We start from the raw sequence: 16,430 nt of genomic DNA on the forward strand, positions 1-16,430 counted from the left end.
ACACTGACTTTATTCTGTAACATCTCTAATACATTAAGTAGCTTTTTGGACAGAAGACATCATAACACTTTACTTGGCCTGCTCCTCAGAAGCCTGTTTGTAATAAATCTCCAGAATCTTAGAGATTTATTTCCATAAATTCAACAGGAGTTTGAGCTTTGTTTGTCATAAATTAATTTTTAGAAAATCAGAAATTATTTTTGAAAAGTGGTATTTCAAGAAAATATAACTTGGAAAATGACATCCGCAAATAATTTAAGAATGAGAGAAAATTTGGGACACTGACCAAGCAGGATACAATATTATAAACATATTACCTCAAACAACTACATATTAATAAAAATGCATAGAAGAAAACACTGGAAGCAACCCTCTAAAATGTAAGTGGTGGTTATTTCTGGGCAAAGAGATTTAAAGTGATTTTTGTTTCCTTTTACACTTCATCTTTCCCAATTTTTGGAATGCACATATGTTTTTTACCGTTCAAAAAAGTAAGATTACTATAAAAATGTTTATACCTTCAATACTATTTTTAGCCTGTGGTCCTAAAGTTTAGGATTCACAATGCTTGGCACAATCTCATGTATTTCTTGAGTCAAGGAACCAAAGAAAAATTGAGGCTATCAGCACATCCAATTGTGTTTACTGTTTCCTTGTTATTTAAATTCCAAATCTATAATGACACTTTCTTTCAAGGGCCTCAGCTCCTTGATTATTATTCCTTTTAGAACAAAATTAATTCCAGGGTAGCGGTTTACCTGGTTTTGCTAAGATATCAAATTGACAATGAAATTTACAATTTAATTGATAGTCCTAACTTTCATTACTATGAGACTTTATCTTCTACTTTCTGGAAAGAACTCTATCTCTCCAGAGACTTCCATGTTGCTAGTTTAATCATCTGCCTTAGGAAAACATCGTCTATATCCTTCTGTCTTCTTGAGTGGGATCTGTCTTCTTCCCCAGCAAAATTGCCTTCCCTTGCTCTACTGGGTTTCATTCAATGAACATTTATTTAGAGGCTACCATGTGCCTGGTGCTAGTGACAAAGATGAGGAAGAAAGTTCCTGCTTTAAAGAAATTCATTCGTTAGTCTTGAGAGACTTGAGCATAAACAACTATAAATAATGCAAGTACTACAATCAAATGTGTATGAGCTTATTCTTAGTGTCTGAACTTCTGTGCAGACAGCTTCTTGACGGCTCTCTCCTCTTTGCTTGTTTCCTCTGAACTTAGTGTGCCCTTTCAGTACCTTATCGAAGTTGCTTCAGACTCAGACAATCCCACGCAAGCTTTTAAGACTCTGTGTTTCTCTTCTCTGCATATTGGCAGATGGCTGACTGCATCACGGTCCATGAGGTCTCCTGTTCTTTAGTCATCTGCTTGCTGGTTCTCAGATCCATTCTCTGACCTCGCCCCTGCTCTGCTCGCTACAACAGAGAATGGCATTTTCCTGCTCGCTGACAACCAGCTTCTGAGCAAGTGTGGCCAAAGGGAGTCAGTGACAGAAGCACAGGGGGAGGGGGCAGGAGGAAGGATAGGCCAGGCTATTTCGTCCTTTCTCTCTATCTTCAGCACAAGCCTTGTCTCCTCTGTGGCTCCCGCTCCCCCTGCCCCTCCACCGGCCCCTCCCTCGGTGGTTCCACCTGGCCACTGCTTCGAGCTCCAGGTGATGGCTCTGGTGAAACCATCTCTTGGCACTGTCCCTCCAGCCCTGGCTATAACAGAGGTGCCATCCTGTCTGTTTGGTCATCCAATGATCGAAGAGCTGAGAAGCCAACTTCCTGCACAAATTCCCTCTGTTTGAAATAACTCGAGTGGTTTCCATTTTCTGACTAGACCCTGACACATCCATCATCCAAGTCAAAAATCTCAGTGTAAAAACCTTCCACGTGGGGGACTTCCTCAGTGGTCCAGTGGTTAAGACACTGTGCTTCCACTGCAGGGAGTGCAGGCTTGATCCCTGGTTGGGGAACTAAGATCCCACAAGCCATGTGACAAGGCCAACTGCTACTGCTAAGTCACTTCAGTCGTCTCCAATTCTGTGCCACCCCATAGACGGCAGCCCACCAGGCTCCCCCATCCCTGGGATTCTCCAGGCAAGAACACTGGAGTGGGTTGCCATTTCCTGCTCCAGTGCATGAAAGTGAAAAGTGAAAGTGAAGTCGCTCAGTCGTGTCTGACTCTTAGCAACCCCATGGACTGCAGCCTACCAGGCTCCTCCATCCATGGGATTTTCCAGGCAGGAGTACTGGAGTGGGGTGCCATTGCTTTCTCTGGTGAGGCCAACAGGGTAAAACAAAACCAAACGAACCTTCGACATGTCATATAAGCTTTTTCTGGTCTCATCCCTCCTTACCTCTGTAGCCACTCCCTTGTCCCCTCCCTACCATAACAGTACTGCCACCACTTCCTCTGCATCAGGCATCTTTCTGGGCATGTCACATTATTTCACAGGCTTTCCCCTTTCTTTTTACTCTTCAGTTATTGTACATGTTTCTTTCCTTTGGATAAGGAAGGACATAAGGTAGGATAACAAAACTAACAGTAAGTAGTGCTGTATCATTATCACCATCAATAGTAATTATAACTCCTTGAGTAGTTACTATGTCAGGCATTTTGTAATGTACATATATTCTTTCTAATTCCCACAATGCTCCTCAAGGTAAGTACTGTCATAAAAATTTAACAAATCACAAAACTGGGGCGCAAAGTTGTTACTTCTTTGTGTTTGGCCACAGAGAAGCAGTGGCAGAACCAAAATTTCAGATCCACGTCTTGCCAGCCTCAAAGTCAATGAACTTATTGTCTTGCTACATCATGTCACCTGCTAACCTCAACTCATTAAGTGACATTAATTCACAGTGTAATCAACCCGTTCCCCACTGACTTCAACACACAACAGAGAGTACACACACCACATTTTATGTTCCAGGTAAAAACCAAACTTGCTAGGAAGGCCTAGGAATTGGTAAAGAATACAGATCCCATTCTTTGCCTGAATTTTACTCAACTGGCAAAATATCAATATAAAATCTTGTAGGAACTATTTTCTAGGTGTTCATCTTTGGTGTCAATTACCCTTTCCCAAGGACACTTGATTTGAGTTTACATTTATACTTTTAAAAATGAAAGGCTCTAGCAGAGTGCCACTCAAAGTACAGTTTTCCCACAAAAAGACAAACTGGGACTGGGTCAAGCAACTGGTATAGCAACTTCACACTGCCGTGACATCCAAATGTGTATTTAATGGGGCCATTTCACTGAATGAGATACAGACTAGCTCAAGCATGGCTGAACTTGTGCAGTGAGTCACGTGATATGAGTGTACACTAGTCAGTTTTGATAAGACCACCTGAAAGTCCGTGACATACTGGATGTTTAAAAAAAAAAAATGTCCATCAGTTGAAGAAACATTGCTCTAAAACTGACAGTCTCTGTAGAACTTGAAAGCAAAATATAAACTAAGCTCTTCCACCAAAATGAATCTTTGATAAACAATATGTGTGTAAACATATAAATATATGGGCACCAAGGCATGCACACACACAGATGCAAACTCATAGGTAACATATGTCCTGGTTACATAAGCTTCGATTTATAATAAGGCACAAGGACTCTGCTGGAGTGATGCAAAGGATCAAGACTTTGTGGAATGGCCAATTCTCAAACACTCTCGCAGAATATCAGCGAGAATAAGTTAATGACTCATCCACTATGTCAGAAGGAGAGTCTTTCAGAGTATTTTTAGGTCACTTTATTACTACCATGGAGAGTATGGACTTTAAAAACTCACTATCTATTTTATATGAGAGTCCTGAATGTTTTGGATCTCTTTCTAGCAAAACTGCAGCTCCTAAGAGACATACAGAGGTAATCAGACTTCTGTGCTTAAAAAAGAAATATTGGCAATGTCTGAAAAAGAGTTGACACGTTTTTAGATGCCTTTACTTTGTGTGCAAAAAAACTATCTTCTGCAGACCCAGCTACATAAAATGGTCCAAATCCAGCACTTTTTTTTACAGCTGCAGGTGTAACCTTAACGTTCCTCTTATTTAAATCCAGTAAACTACCCCAATTTTGGCAGCTCTTTACAATTGTAAACCAGTCTAAGCCTGAAAGAGAATCCTTTTGAGTTTCCTTCTGAAATAAGCCTTGGAAGATGCAATTCAGAAACATCTATGCATTTAGGTTCCTCAATTAGAAGCTTTAAATCAAGTTATTTGAACAAGAAGAATATTATAAAAGGATATCCCATTAAAATGCCATAAATTCGGGTTCTAAGATTACATTTCTGTTTTACAAATGGGGACGATCAATTGATCTTAACTGAAGTTAAAAGAGCCGATTATTTTTCTTTTCTCTTTTATAAGCAGGATAGAAGTGAAGGAAGACCATTCATAACAGCCTTAATGTCTTATGCCTTCTACTTTGCTAATCTGAGTAAATCTCCTGTGCTAACTTTGTCAGCTAGGGAATAAAGAATGTCATTTGAGATTCCATAGCTTAATTATGCTGATAAAGCAGTTTGATAAATCATGCTACGAGTAATGGATATTCCTTGGAGAACAGTGAACTAGGAGCCATAAAGTGTGTGCTCTGGACTTGGTTCCTTATCTTCCACCTATATGTCAGTATGAATAAGTCAAAGCAAGTTTTGTGCCTCAGCCTGCTCAAGTTAAGACAGAAAGAAGGAAACTGTGGCCCTATCTACTCATATGGCAGCATTATTTTCCAAATCAAAATCAGGAGCCTACTCAAGTGGATGGCAGGACAGAAGACTTGAAACTGACAGAAAATACATATGCCAGCTATATACCTAATTTATAGCTGCCAAAGGATTACATACAGTTATTTTCAAAAGGTCTTTGCACACTGTAAAGTCCTACAAAGATGGAAGTACAATAACTACTCATTCAATGCTCTTATTATTCATATCTTCCAGGCTGGTGGCCACGAAGGAGGCCTGGAGAGTTGGGCACAGCGTGCATAAGGCTGAGCCAAACCCAGCCAGAAGTTCAATTAAACCCAGGCATTTAGACATGGAAGGTTGCTGCCCAACTTGGTAAGTCAGAAATCTGAGACTGAGGGAAAGCAAAGGACCAGCTCAAGGTCACAGTCAAGCGGGGATCTGAATTGAGATATTCTTTCCAGCTCAAGGTGCTATGGTATAAAATCCAAAGACAGAAGATTTAATCCTTAATGATACTTAAAGAAATAGAGACAAGAGAAGGAATATGCAAAATATTGAGTAGCTTGAGTAGGTTGAGTACAGTTGAGTTTATAAAATATGCTGAGATAATCATTAGGACATGCTCCTTGTGCAGAAGGAATTCAATCAGAGTTCTACTCGCCAGAGCATCCTCAGGAGGGAATACTTAATGGAATGGAGAAAGCCTACCAAAAGAGAGAGAATACACTAACTTCATTTCTCTTCCTCTTGGTAATCTGAGGAAAGAGCTATAAGATTTGTATGACAGTGTTTCTATGTGCAGAATGTGTGTGCGTGCTCAGCCATGTCCCACTCTCTGTGACTCCACGGACTGTAGCCCGCCAGGCTCCTCTGTCCATGGAATCCTCCAGGCAAGAATGTTGGAGTGGGTTGCCAATTCCTTCTCCAGGGGATCATCCTGATCCAGGGATCAAACCCACATCTCTTGCATCTCCTGCACTGGCAGATGGATTCTTTACCACAGAGCCACCTGGGAATCAACTCTATATGAGCAGCTACAATTGTTTATTAATGACAATACTGATTCATGTTGAAAAACTTCTTAGCCTTTTGACTCTCTTCACTAGGGCTGCTGAAGAATCACACTGGCCTGAGATCCATCAGACCCTAGAACTGAGTCCTCACTCGAATGCTCTGAAGTTCTTCTCAGGCATTAGGGGCCACATGCTGATGGACTGCCTTCAAATCACAAGGGTTTTTAAGACGACTTTTCCTAAGAATTCCTAAAACAGTTATAAGTCTATTTTTGAAAACAGAGATTCTGCATCATTTGGTTGAATATCATGCAAAGTGGGCTCCAGACTTGGGGCAACAGCTAAGAGGGGCTAGGTTTAGAGAATGCCAGACCCACAGAAAAAGAAGGCAACCAATTCCCTTAGAATTGGGTTTTTTCCCCTTAGAAAAAAACTGGTGGTGAAAGAACTTCAAAAAAGGAAAAGGCAATTGGGTTAAGAAATGTCAGATCATCCACCACATCTAGATTTTAATAAATGGCTGCAAATTAAATCGGTTAACTTTCTGAAGCTTCCTGATTCTTTCTTAACATTATCCTGTTTTTATTAAACCTATGTCTCCTTTACAAACTGCTATTCCTGTGCTGCACTGCTGGTATGCCCCATGTAAACACCTCATACTGTAGGGCAGAAAGAAGCCAGGGAAGGGACCACTAAATATTTTACTGTATTTACAATTAATATACTCTCAATAAGACAGACTAAGAAATATATTTTGAAAGTATTTTTATTCTGTGTCTGTTAGGGATGGAATGCTTTCTTTAAAAAAATGTTTACTTAACATTTCAGTGATGAACTTAAGAACCTAGACATAAATTGTGAGAAAATGACAGGCTTTTCATCATAGAGAGGCACTTTACATAAATCAATATTGTATTAGTATTTCAAAATAAATTCCAGAGCATATTACTACCTAACATCTACTGATTTTTAAAAATGTCTTTTGGAGCCTTAAAGAGCTTTAGGTTTTAAATCACCAAGATAACCGTTTGGAACAACACTCTTGCCATTCCATTTGTAAAGATGCTAGTGGAAACCTGAAATTCACCTCATGAATGGAACATATTATTATGTCTAAGAAATGTAGAAGAATATGCCTTTCAACAGCAAATAGAGGACCCAGCAGGTATATTTCCAGAGAGCCTCCCTACTAGAGGGTGGCAGCTCGCCGTCACTTTGCCTGTAAGACAGGAATAGGTGACAGGATCTTCTTCCTATTGGTTGTTTGCCAAGAATGTGCATTTTTAAAAATAGGGGTGTTTAAACTTTTAGAAATCCGTGTATCTGCAAAATCAGCCAAAGGTACTTCTTGAAAATTATAATCACAACAAGTTTTGGAAACAACGTGACCCACTCAGCCCAAAGCAAGAGAAAAACAAAATTCTTCAACATTTTGGTCCAATATCCTCATTCTAGGGATAAGGATAATAAGGCCATGCCAAAAAAAAAGAGGCAAATTTTGTTTTTTAATATACCACTCACCCCACCACATTCAGGGTAGTCAGAGAAATATACTGAAAGAAAACTGCTTTTTGAGTTGTTCTTATTGATTTCTTTGTGCAAACAAAACAATGCTTTTGCCAAACTGTTAATGTTGCGTATAAAAATTTTTGGAGCCATTCCAATGCTCCACTTCCTAATGATTGTCAGGTCACCACTGTGAACATTTAAAGTATTTTACTATACCTTGTGTTGTGTTTGTGTGGGAACCTGACAATTTCTTCCTTCATAACTTGGAATTTGTTAAACATGTACACAGTTTAAACCAAGGGGAAAACACAGTATTTTTAACCTTTGATGAAAACTCACTCAAAAAAGCCATTTTAGATCTGTTGAAAATAACCTGAAAATAATTCTTTCACTTTTTTTTTTATAATAAGCTAGGCTTATCTTCTTTACTACTCAATTTTTTAAGTCAACTTTTTAATGAATGGATATATCTAGAGACTAACAACACATGAGATGATCTCTTTGTGTTTAAATTTATCTGATAAAGTTTATGGGGAATCAGGACTTAAATTTTGTCTATGTATGTATGATGTGGGGGAAGGTGTATATGTGACTATTGCTGCTTGTCTGTTACAGGTTCTCATTGGTTAATGAATTAGAGCCCTAGGGACTCTAAGGAAAGGGATAGATAGTACAGATGAAGAAAACTTTCTTGTTAAATATCGTATTGTAAATAGTATACACTTAACTGTGGAAGGTCAGAAAAGAAGAATGAAAAAGAAAATTACCTAAGAATTCTACTAAGTAGAGATCTGCAAGATTAACATTTTGAGCAATCCCATAGCCTTCCATCAGTTAATGCTCTGGTGCTATTTTTGCCTGGAGAAGGAAATGGCAACCGACTCCAGTATTCTTGCCTGGGAAATTCCATGGACAAAGGAACCTGGTAGGCTACAGTCCATGGGGTCGCAAAGAGACACGACTGGGTGACAAAATAACAACAAGGGTAGTAAGGGTACTTAATCTTATAGGTTATTTCAGGGATGTAGACACCCAACAAACTACTAAGTCAATCACTCTATGTGTACCTGGCAACAGTGAAAGGAAGAGTGTCCACTGTCCAGGAATCCGCCATACTATTTCTAGAAATGGAATGGTTTGTTCCAGAAATACCACTCAAATAACTGTCTATCCATAGGTAAAACTGTCAACCCTACCTGTAGCAGGTGCATGGTAACCTACAAAGACATACTTTCATAAGTTAATAAAATAAATGAGGTCAATGCAAACAGTAACAGAAGACCTGGGGTGGATCCCAGGGTAGAGTACAGTGTTAGTCCCTCAGTCGTGTCTGACTCTTTGTGACACCATGGACTGTAGCCTACCAGGCTCCTCTTTCCATGGGGATTTTCCAGGCAAGAATACTGGAATGGGTTGCCATGCTCTCCTCCAAGGATCTCCCCAACCCAGGGATGGAATCCAGGTCTCCCATATTGCAGACAGATTCTTTATCACTGAGCCTGGAGCATGGTTTCTCTGTACCTGACTTCACCACCCTGTGAAAGAAGGCTGTTGATACCCTTTACCACGCACAATGGTTGCTGACATCCATTTCCATGTGCAGCACACACAGAAGGCTCTCAATAAATGGAAGATGCTATGTAACGTGTTACCATTTGAATAAAAGCCTGGGAAATATGTGATTGCAACAAAAATATTGAAAATGTAAGTTCTGAAAGCCGAAAATAAAATTTCAACACTTAGTTCATTTCCAAGATGTTTGTTGTTAGGAGGGCAAAACACAAAATTTCAAAAATGGGGGGAATGAATGGTGGTGGAATTGACCACATATTTATGATGGCAGCATTTTATTCCATGTAGATGAACTCAATTAAGTTGATTTCATCAAAGAATAAGTCTGTTAACAAATGAACTCTAAATTTCCCTGCAACTGTAAAATAACATTATCTTCCAGAGTCAGGTGATTTGCCCAGGGTTACTAACCATGCCAGATTACCAGCTTGAATGATCAAGCTACTGAGACAACTTTAGAAATACGGTGATAAAAAGCATATTTAATTCTGATTGAAGATGCAAACACCTCTTCACTGAGAGTTCATAATTAGCTCTATATCAACCATGTTTGTGAATTCTCATTGCAGAGTACTTCAAAGTAAGCTGGTAGAGTGTACAATGCAATGAAATGGAAAGATGGCTGAGGTACATTTCCTTTAGGTGAATAAAAAATGATTACAAAAAGAATGATTCAACTTTTATAAAAATGTATGTATAGAGAGAAATTTTTGAGGATACCTGCTAGATGGTTAAACATTAGTTAGCTAAGAGGTGGGTAACAGATGATTTATCTGTTCTTTTTTTGGTAGCTTATTTATATTTTTTAAACATTTAAAAATTTGAACAAGTATTGATTCTATAATAATTATAATTTTTCATCTTTTTGTGCATATGGAATTTTAGTTCCCCGAGCAAGGATCAAACTCATGCCCCTTGCAGTGGTAGCTCAGAGTCAATCCCTGAGCCACCAGGCAAGTCCCCCTCATTTTTAAATAAAAGTAAATTAAAATTTTATAACTAAAGATCACTGTGATTAGAACAGGAAAAATTACAAGCGGGTTGAGCCCCTGTAAACCAGAGGTTATAATCAGTAGGTCCAGTCTGAATAAGCTCTTTACTGAAAGATTTCTAATTTGTCTTGAAAAATCCAGTCTTGAGAGCACTGAGCTAGGATGACCAGCTCCCTCAGCACAGCCACTGTCTACTTCAGATGAATTCTCATTCTCTCATTTACCAAAACATAAGCATTCAAGTTTTCCACCTGTGGTCTTAACAATCCAGCATAAAAGCCAGAAACCTTCTGCAGAGGCTGAAAATGCAGCACTTGAAGATTAGTTGATCCCGATTTTCCTTCTGTTTCTAGAAGTGTGTGTGTGTGCATACGTGCCTGTACATACACACACACACACACACACACACACAAATACACACACTCTTACTGTGAGACTAGGCTGACATATTACTTGTATTGAGTATCTCTGGCTAGTAGAATTTTAAGTGACTTTTCTTTCACACACTTTGGCTTTTTTTTTCCAGATTTTGTAGAAGGAACTTCTATCATTTATATTTTTCTTTATGTTCAATCTTTTATTTTATATCGGAGGACAGTTGATTAATAAGATTGAGTTAGTTTCAGGTGTACAGCAGAGTGATTCAGCTATACATATAACTATATATTATTTTAGGTTATTACAGAATATTGAGCAGAGTTCCCTGTGCTACATCATAGGTCCTTATTGGAAAAGTTTAGGAAAACAATCAGGGCAGGGGAGACGCTAATATCTCCTATCCCTGTCTTCATGTGTGCATGTTCAGTCGCTCAGTCGTGTCTGACTTTCTGCGAGCCTATGAACTGTAGCCCATCAGGCTCCTCAGTCCATGGGATTTCCCAGGCAAGAAAACGAGTGGGTTGCCACTTCCTCCTCCAGGGGATTTTTCCCAACCCAGGGATCGAACTCATGGCTCCCACACTGGCAGGCAGAATCTTTACCACTGAGTCACCTGGGAAGCCCCCACGCCCTGTCTTCATAGCTGGAATTCATTAACCAAAGGGAACCAATGGCAGAAGGGCAGTAGGAGCTACACACAGGTACGTGGCTACATACACGTCAAAAATATATGTCTGAGTATCCTTATTCCCATGGGTTTTCTCACAAAACTTAAAACCCAAAGAGTTCACCTCGTGCATTTCAGTCTGTAAATACATCTACTCACAAAAAAGTCTTTAAAAATATTTAGTAGTAGAGAAGGCATGGCGATTTTTAATTAAAACAACAACTAGTTACAATGGGAGGGGATTCGGTTCAGATTATTCCTGAGGGATCAAAAATGGCAGAGAGTGGACTTTCATCAAGCATTAAAAAGACTGCTGTTTCACCGTTATTTGGAGGCTGTGCATCTGTTCAAAAAATTCCAAGTTATGGGAAGGGTGGGTGCTGCCAGGCTCTCACACAAACACAAAACAAGCCATCTAGACAAATCATTGAAATGTACATGCTAATAACCTGATGTGCTTAGGATTATGAGCACTGGAGTGACTGCAGAAAATTCCTTGACACAACATTCATGGTTTGGCAAAAGTGTTTTCTTGGTTTCACAAGGAAGAAATCAATCAGAACAACTTCAAACAGTTTTCTTCCTTTGGGGGAAAAAACTGCCATCCATTGCAAGTACTTTTTTCCCATCCTTTTAAGCAACAACAACAAAAAAACTAGTAAGGCCTTTTAACCTGCTCAGATACACTGAATTTTCAGGAATGAATGAAATCCTAAAACTTATTTTTAACCAACCTCGGAAAAAAAGAAAGCTAATGGTCAATTTTGAATAGAAAGGTGCTGCTGTTTTTCATTTCTTAAAAGAATAGTGATATATTTAGATAACAAATGGCTTGCACACTACAAACTACTTTATTCTATGAGTCATCTGTCATTTCATCTGGAGGAAAGATGGCCATGTCCTTACCTAAAGACTGGTAGAGCTCTGTCATTTTAGGATGGTCCCAGCAAGTTGTTTGGGTCTCGTGGCTAAAACATAAAACACAAAGAGAGACTTTAGAATTTAGAATGAGTGATAGAGAAAAAGAGAGACCAAAAAAAAAAAAAAAGGCACAAAATGCTTTTCGATCATTTGGCTTCATGACTTCAAAGGACTTCCATCCTGTACTGACAAATGTTTATTTTACAACAGAAAGGCCCCTACCTTTGCTTTCAATGGGAAAAGCAATATGATCATGATTTTGTAACCAGCATTTGTTTATTTTTTGCACCCACATGTTGGGTGCACTTCTGTTATCAGAAAAGGGCCTGCATATGTAATCAATAATTGAAAATCAGGGTTTCTTCAGCCATCCAACTCGGAACATACTGAAAGGACACAGACAAGGGTTATTCAACTCTGTCAAAGAGATACTGGACATTAATTTCAGAAATCAGTCACCTCGCTTCTCACTTGCTCTCACTGCCCCTGACATGTTTCCCTTACTTTCTTCTCCGTATCCAGATCTCATCTCCATGATGACATCAGCTTAGGGTTTATCCATTGCCCGACTCACAGATCATATCTTCCCTCTTCCCAATATTTTAGAATATATTTTTGACTCAGCACTCACTATGCCACTGCACCTTTGCCTATGTTTACTTGGGCCTGAATGAAGCATTCACAGTTCCCTTCCATTTCTTGAAGTTTAGGTAAATGTGGTTGCCAGCTATCAGCTCCTGCTACAAAAAGAACAGAACATCTTTGTTCCTCATTCGATTCCGGGAATAAACCTAGGAGAGACAACTACATATACTTTTCCTTTACTTTGGACCATCTACATAAATCACCACAGCATCATATTTCCAGTTTTGGGGGATTACCTGACTGGCCTTTGATGCAGTAAAATACAGTAAAATGCAGTAAAATGCAGCCTATTCATCATCTTTCAGGGAAAAGGGTGGGGGGCAGATGGAGAGAGGAGAAATGGCTTAAATGTGGACACTTGAAGGGGAGCAGAAAACACAGAGGCTGCACACAGAAAGAGGAGCTTGCGGAGGCCAACAAAGTCAAATGTAGGTGTTAAATCTTAGGATTAGACTCTGCCTCTGTGGCATACTAGCTGTGAAATTGGGGGCTGCCCCGCTCACCTAGGGGTGTTAAAGGATGAATTAGTAGAGGTCAGTGACTGATACCCTCTGGCACTCAATATGTGGTCATTTTTGTTATTATGTGGCGCCCCCAAGTTGTTGTTGATTTAGTTGCTCAGTCGTGTCCGACTCTTGTGACCCCCATGGACTGTAGCTTGCCAGGCTCCTCTGTTCACGGGATTTCCCAAATTACTGCCCCTTGAAAGCAAACCTTTCATTAGTTGATTATGATAGAGGTGAGAATCCAACTGTGGTAAGTCAGCCACACCTTAAGACCTTTCATGGGGGCAAAAGCAATGCTCAATATGTACTGCCTCTGTTTTACAGAAGATATGCAAAACGGAGAAACATTTATGTGGTCTGCTAAATATAACACAATCACAAATGACACAAAGATGTATGGCAGTTCCCCAAGCTGTACAACTTCAGAGACCAGCCCTCTGATATTTCCCAATCAGTAACTGAATGGTGAAGGCCAGTGAAAGAAATCTACAAGAAAGGGTTCCTTGCTGAAGGGCTGCTTCAGTCTCTTCCACACCTGTCCGTTTCTGTTTGACTTTTCCATAGAGGCAATCTGCATGTGAGGAGTAGACAGGGGCTTCTCAGCCGAGCGAATGTAGCAGAGCAGAGTTCAAGTCTTGCAGAGCAAGAAAAAAGATACAGCGCATGCTGTAGGGAGTTTTAGAAAGCCCCATGTCCACAATGGTTTATGATCTGTAGAAGGGGTGGGAGGGACGGGTACTTTATATGCACAGCACAAGAAGGCTGCAGCTTGCAGCTTCATAGAGAAAAAAAGTGTTGCTTATTCTCAAGCATTTTTTTTAAAGCTCCGAACGAGACCATGTACCAATTCTGTACACAAGTACCCAGCAAGGAAAGATTACCTGCTATGGAGCCCACCCTGCATTTAGGCCTCTGCCATTTCCTATGGCCATCATATGTGAGCCCCAGGGAGAGAGGGAGGGAGAAGAGGGGGAAAGCATGTGTGTCCACACGTACAGGCTCTTATTACACACGCTGTGTAATTATAACACACCATCTCCACCACGTGTGGGAGGACTGGAGCATCTTCAATCGATGGGCAGAAAAACATCTGTCTGAACTGATAAACCTGACCTGACAGAGACAGAGAGAACCAGTCTGAAAAGCCACCATCTGTAATGGACGTTAAATTGGGGGAACACGGGCAAGAAGTAACTTGTATCAAATGCAATTCCCAAAGAAAAGAGAAACCTGCCTCCAAGGGACAGGAGAAGAGACTGAATGGGAGCTTCAGGGAGCTCCCTCCCTCCAAAGATTTTATGACTGTTGATACATTTACACCTCTACCTTTTAAAAAATATTTATTTATTTGGCTGCACTGGGTCTTAGTTGTGGCATGTGAGATCTAGTTCCCTGCATGCGTGTTAAGTGGCTTCAGTCATGTCTGACTCTGCGACCCCATGGACTGTAGCCCACCAGACTCCTCTGTTTATGCAATTTCCCAAGCGAGAATACTGCGTGGGTTGCCATGCCCTCCTCCAGGGGATCTTCCCAACCCAGGGGTTGAACCCGGGTCTCCTGAGGCTCCTGCATTGCAGGTGGAGTCTTCACCACTGAGCCACCAGGGAAGCCCCACTTATTCCAGTGACTAAAAATTATGAAAGGGATTTTAGAAATGATCATTTAATCCATCCATCTACAGTGAAATTGAAATGTCCTTTATGGGAAGAAGGAAAACATTCTAAGCCTCCACTTCCATACTCCATTCCTGAGCTATCAGACACTAGTTAGTCCTCCCTAGGTACTCATTCTCTCTCCCAATTACTTGTGATTCTGGGGGATCTGAATAACCTACATCAATGAACTCAAACCAGTCCAAAAGCCAATCTTCATTTACCATTTTTGTCTTCTTCTCCAACACACAAACCTTTTATTTTGAAGCAATGCAAAGTAACTAGAAAAACAGATCTATATTTCACCTTTGCCGAGTTAGCTTCACTTCAATTACAACCCAGCAGTAAGTGAAAGAAGTGAGCACAAGTGCAAAGAAGAAAAGAATAAAGGGTGGGACTAATCCTCCCAACTAGAAAAATAATCTTTTAATCATTTAATGCTAAAAATGACTGGCAACATAGCTGTAACGACTTCGGCTTTGGGAGTAACTATATGGAGAACCAAATACACATTTCACTGTACGTGGGTATTTTTGATGAATCCAAGGCCCGGTGAGACATATTTAACCTTCTAAACAGATAGGAAAGATGAGTATGAACAGGATGAAACGGTAAACACAAACTTGCATAAGACCTATCTACATTCTACCTTATAGGACAAATCAATTATTGGTCTCTGATCAATACTGGTTTTTACAGCTATATTTCTGACTCTGTGCCTATCTTCAAAAACAGTAACTTCAGTAACTCCATGAGAAGCAGCTCAGGTTCTCCATGAGAAGCAGCTCAGGTTCACCTGGAATATACAGACAATATAGAAAAATATGCTGTGCTGGGGAGGTGGTGGTGGACGGATGGTAGTACTGCTTTTTAGCAACTGTCTTTTCTGCACTTCACTTTTCACATCGTTAATGCATTCCCCATATACCATGTCCAACTCAAAAGGCAATTCTGAATCCTGCTCACAAGTTAATGGTTATATCTTTGTTCAGCCTTCCTGAAAATAGTGATGTTCCACATAGATCAAAATTCTACACATGCATTCACAGAGACCAGCCTCATAAATAATCCTTAAAATGCCCTTTAAATCTTTAAAAAAAATGTTATTGATTTTGGCCATGCTGGTTCCAAAACCTGGCATCAGATATGCCTCTCTGAACAGTCTTCAAACTCTGATCTCCTCCCTCCACCTCTTTTTAATGTGTACAAGCCACCATAATCTCTCTTTTCCCTTTTATTTTGGGCCATGATAAGAACGTAAAACAAATTAAAATACACAATCACTGGATGTGACAAAAGACCCTGGCAACACCTACGTGTCAATAATAAGAAATTAAAACATTACTCCACTGAGCACAGGACTGACCTAATTTCCTACCACACAATTTAAATTTTCTCTCACCTTCTTTAGTTTCAAGTAGCGTGTAAGGTTATTATAACCATCTCAGAGCTGTTCCTACTGTCAGTGCTGGAATATCAGACTTACTGGAATTGCTTTTTTAGTTTCTTTAAAAACAAATACTAAACACTTAGAAAAAGTAACAAAATTCCACTGTTCTCCCCAGGAAAATGGCAGTTGCCTAATTAAACTAAGATTTCTTCTGCCACCACTGTTATTTGGTACTGAAAATAATTCCAAACAGTTGCCCTTTTAAAAAATATCTTTCCACTATTTCCCAGGGAGGAAAGTGATCCCTATGCAGCGATATAAAGGTAGTGTTCTCTTGCGATTTGCAGAGGATTAGAGTTTGGCTTCATATATAATCTGAAGCCCATTGATCCACACACACAAAATCACTTCCCTTTAATCTGGGGATCAGACGCTTTTTCTAGAGAAACCTTGGCATTTGCATGCTGAATGCTGAACTTGGCTGCCACTGCT

The 16,430-nt window shown here is 39.9% G+C and overlaps 1 protein-coding gene across 13 annotated transcripts in view; it reads right to left on the bottom strand.

Annotated features, from left to right (window-relative positions):
* The window catches only part of DMD (dystrophin), a 2,687,035-nt gene that overhangs the window by 136,762 nt on the left and 2,533,843 nt on the right, over nucleotides 1–16,430 (bottom strand). For all 13 annotated transcript variants that reach the window (XM_070291485.1, XM_070291489.1, XM_070291490.1 and 10 more), the window contains one exon: nucleotides 11,731–11,792. In XM_070291485.1, coding sequence (XP_070147586.1) covers nucleotides 11,731–11,792 — 62 coding nt within the window. The remainder of the gene's footprint in view (nucleotides 1–11,730; nucleotides 11,793–16,430) is intronic.

The sequence above is a fragment of the Ovis canadensis genome, chromosome X (genome assembly GCF_042477335.2).
Source record: "Ovis canadensis isolate MfBH-ARS-UI-01 breed Bighorn chromosome X, ARS-UI_OviCan_v2, whole genome shotgun sequence".
Lineage (NCBI taxonomy): Eukaryota > Metazoa > Chordata > Mammalia > Artiodactyla > Bovidae > Ovis > Ovis canadensis.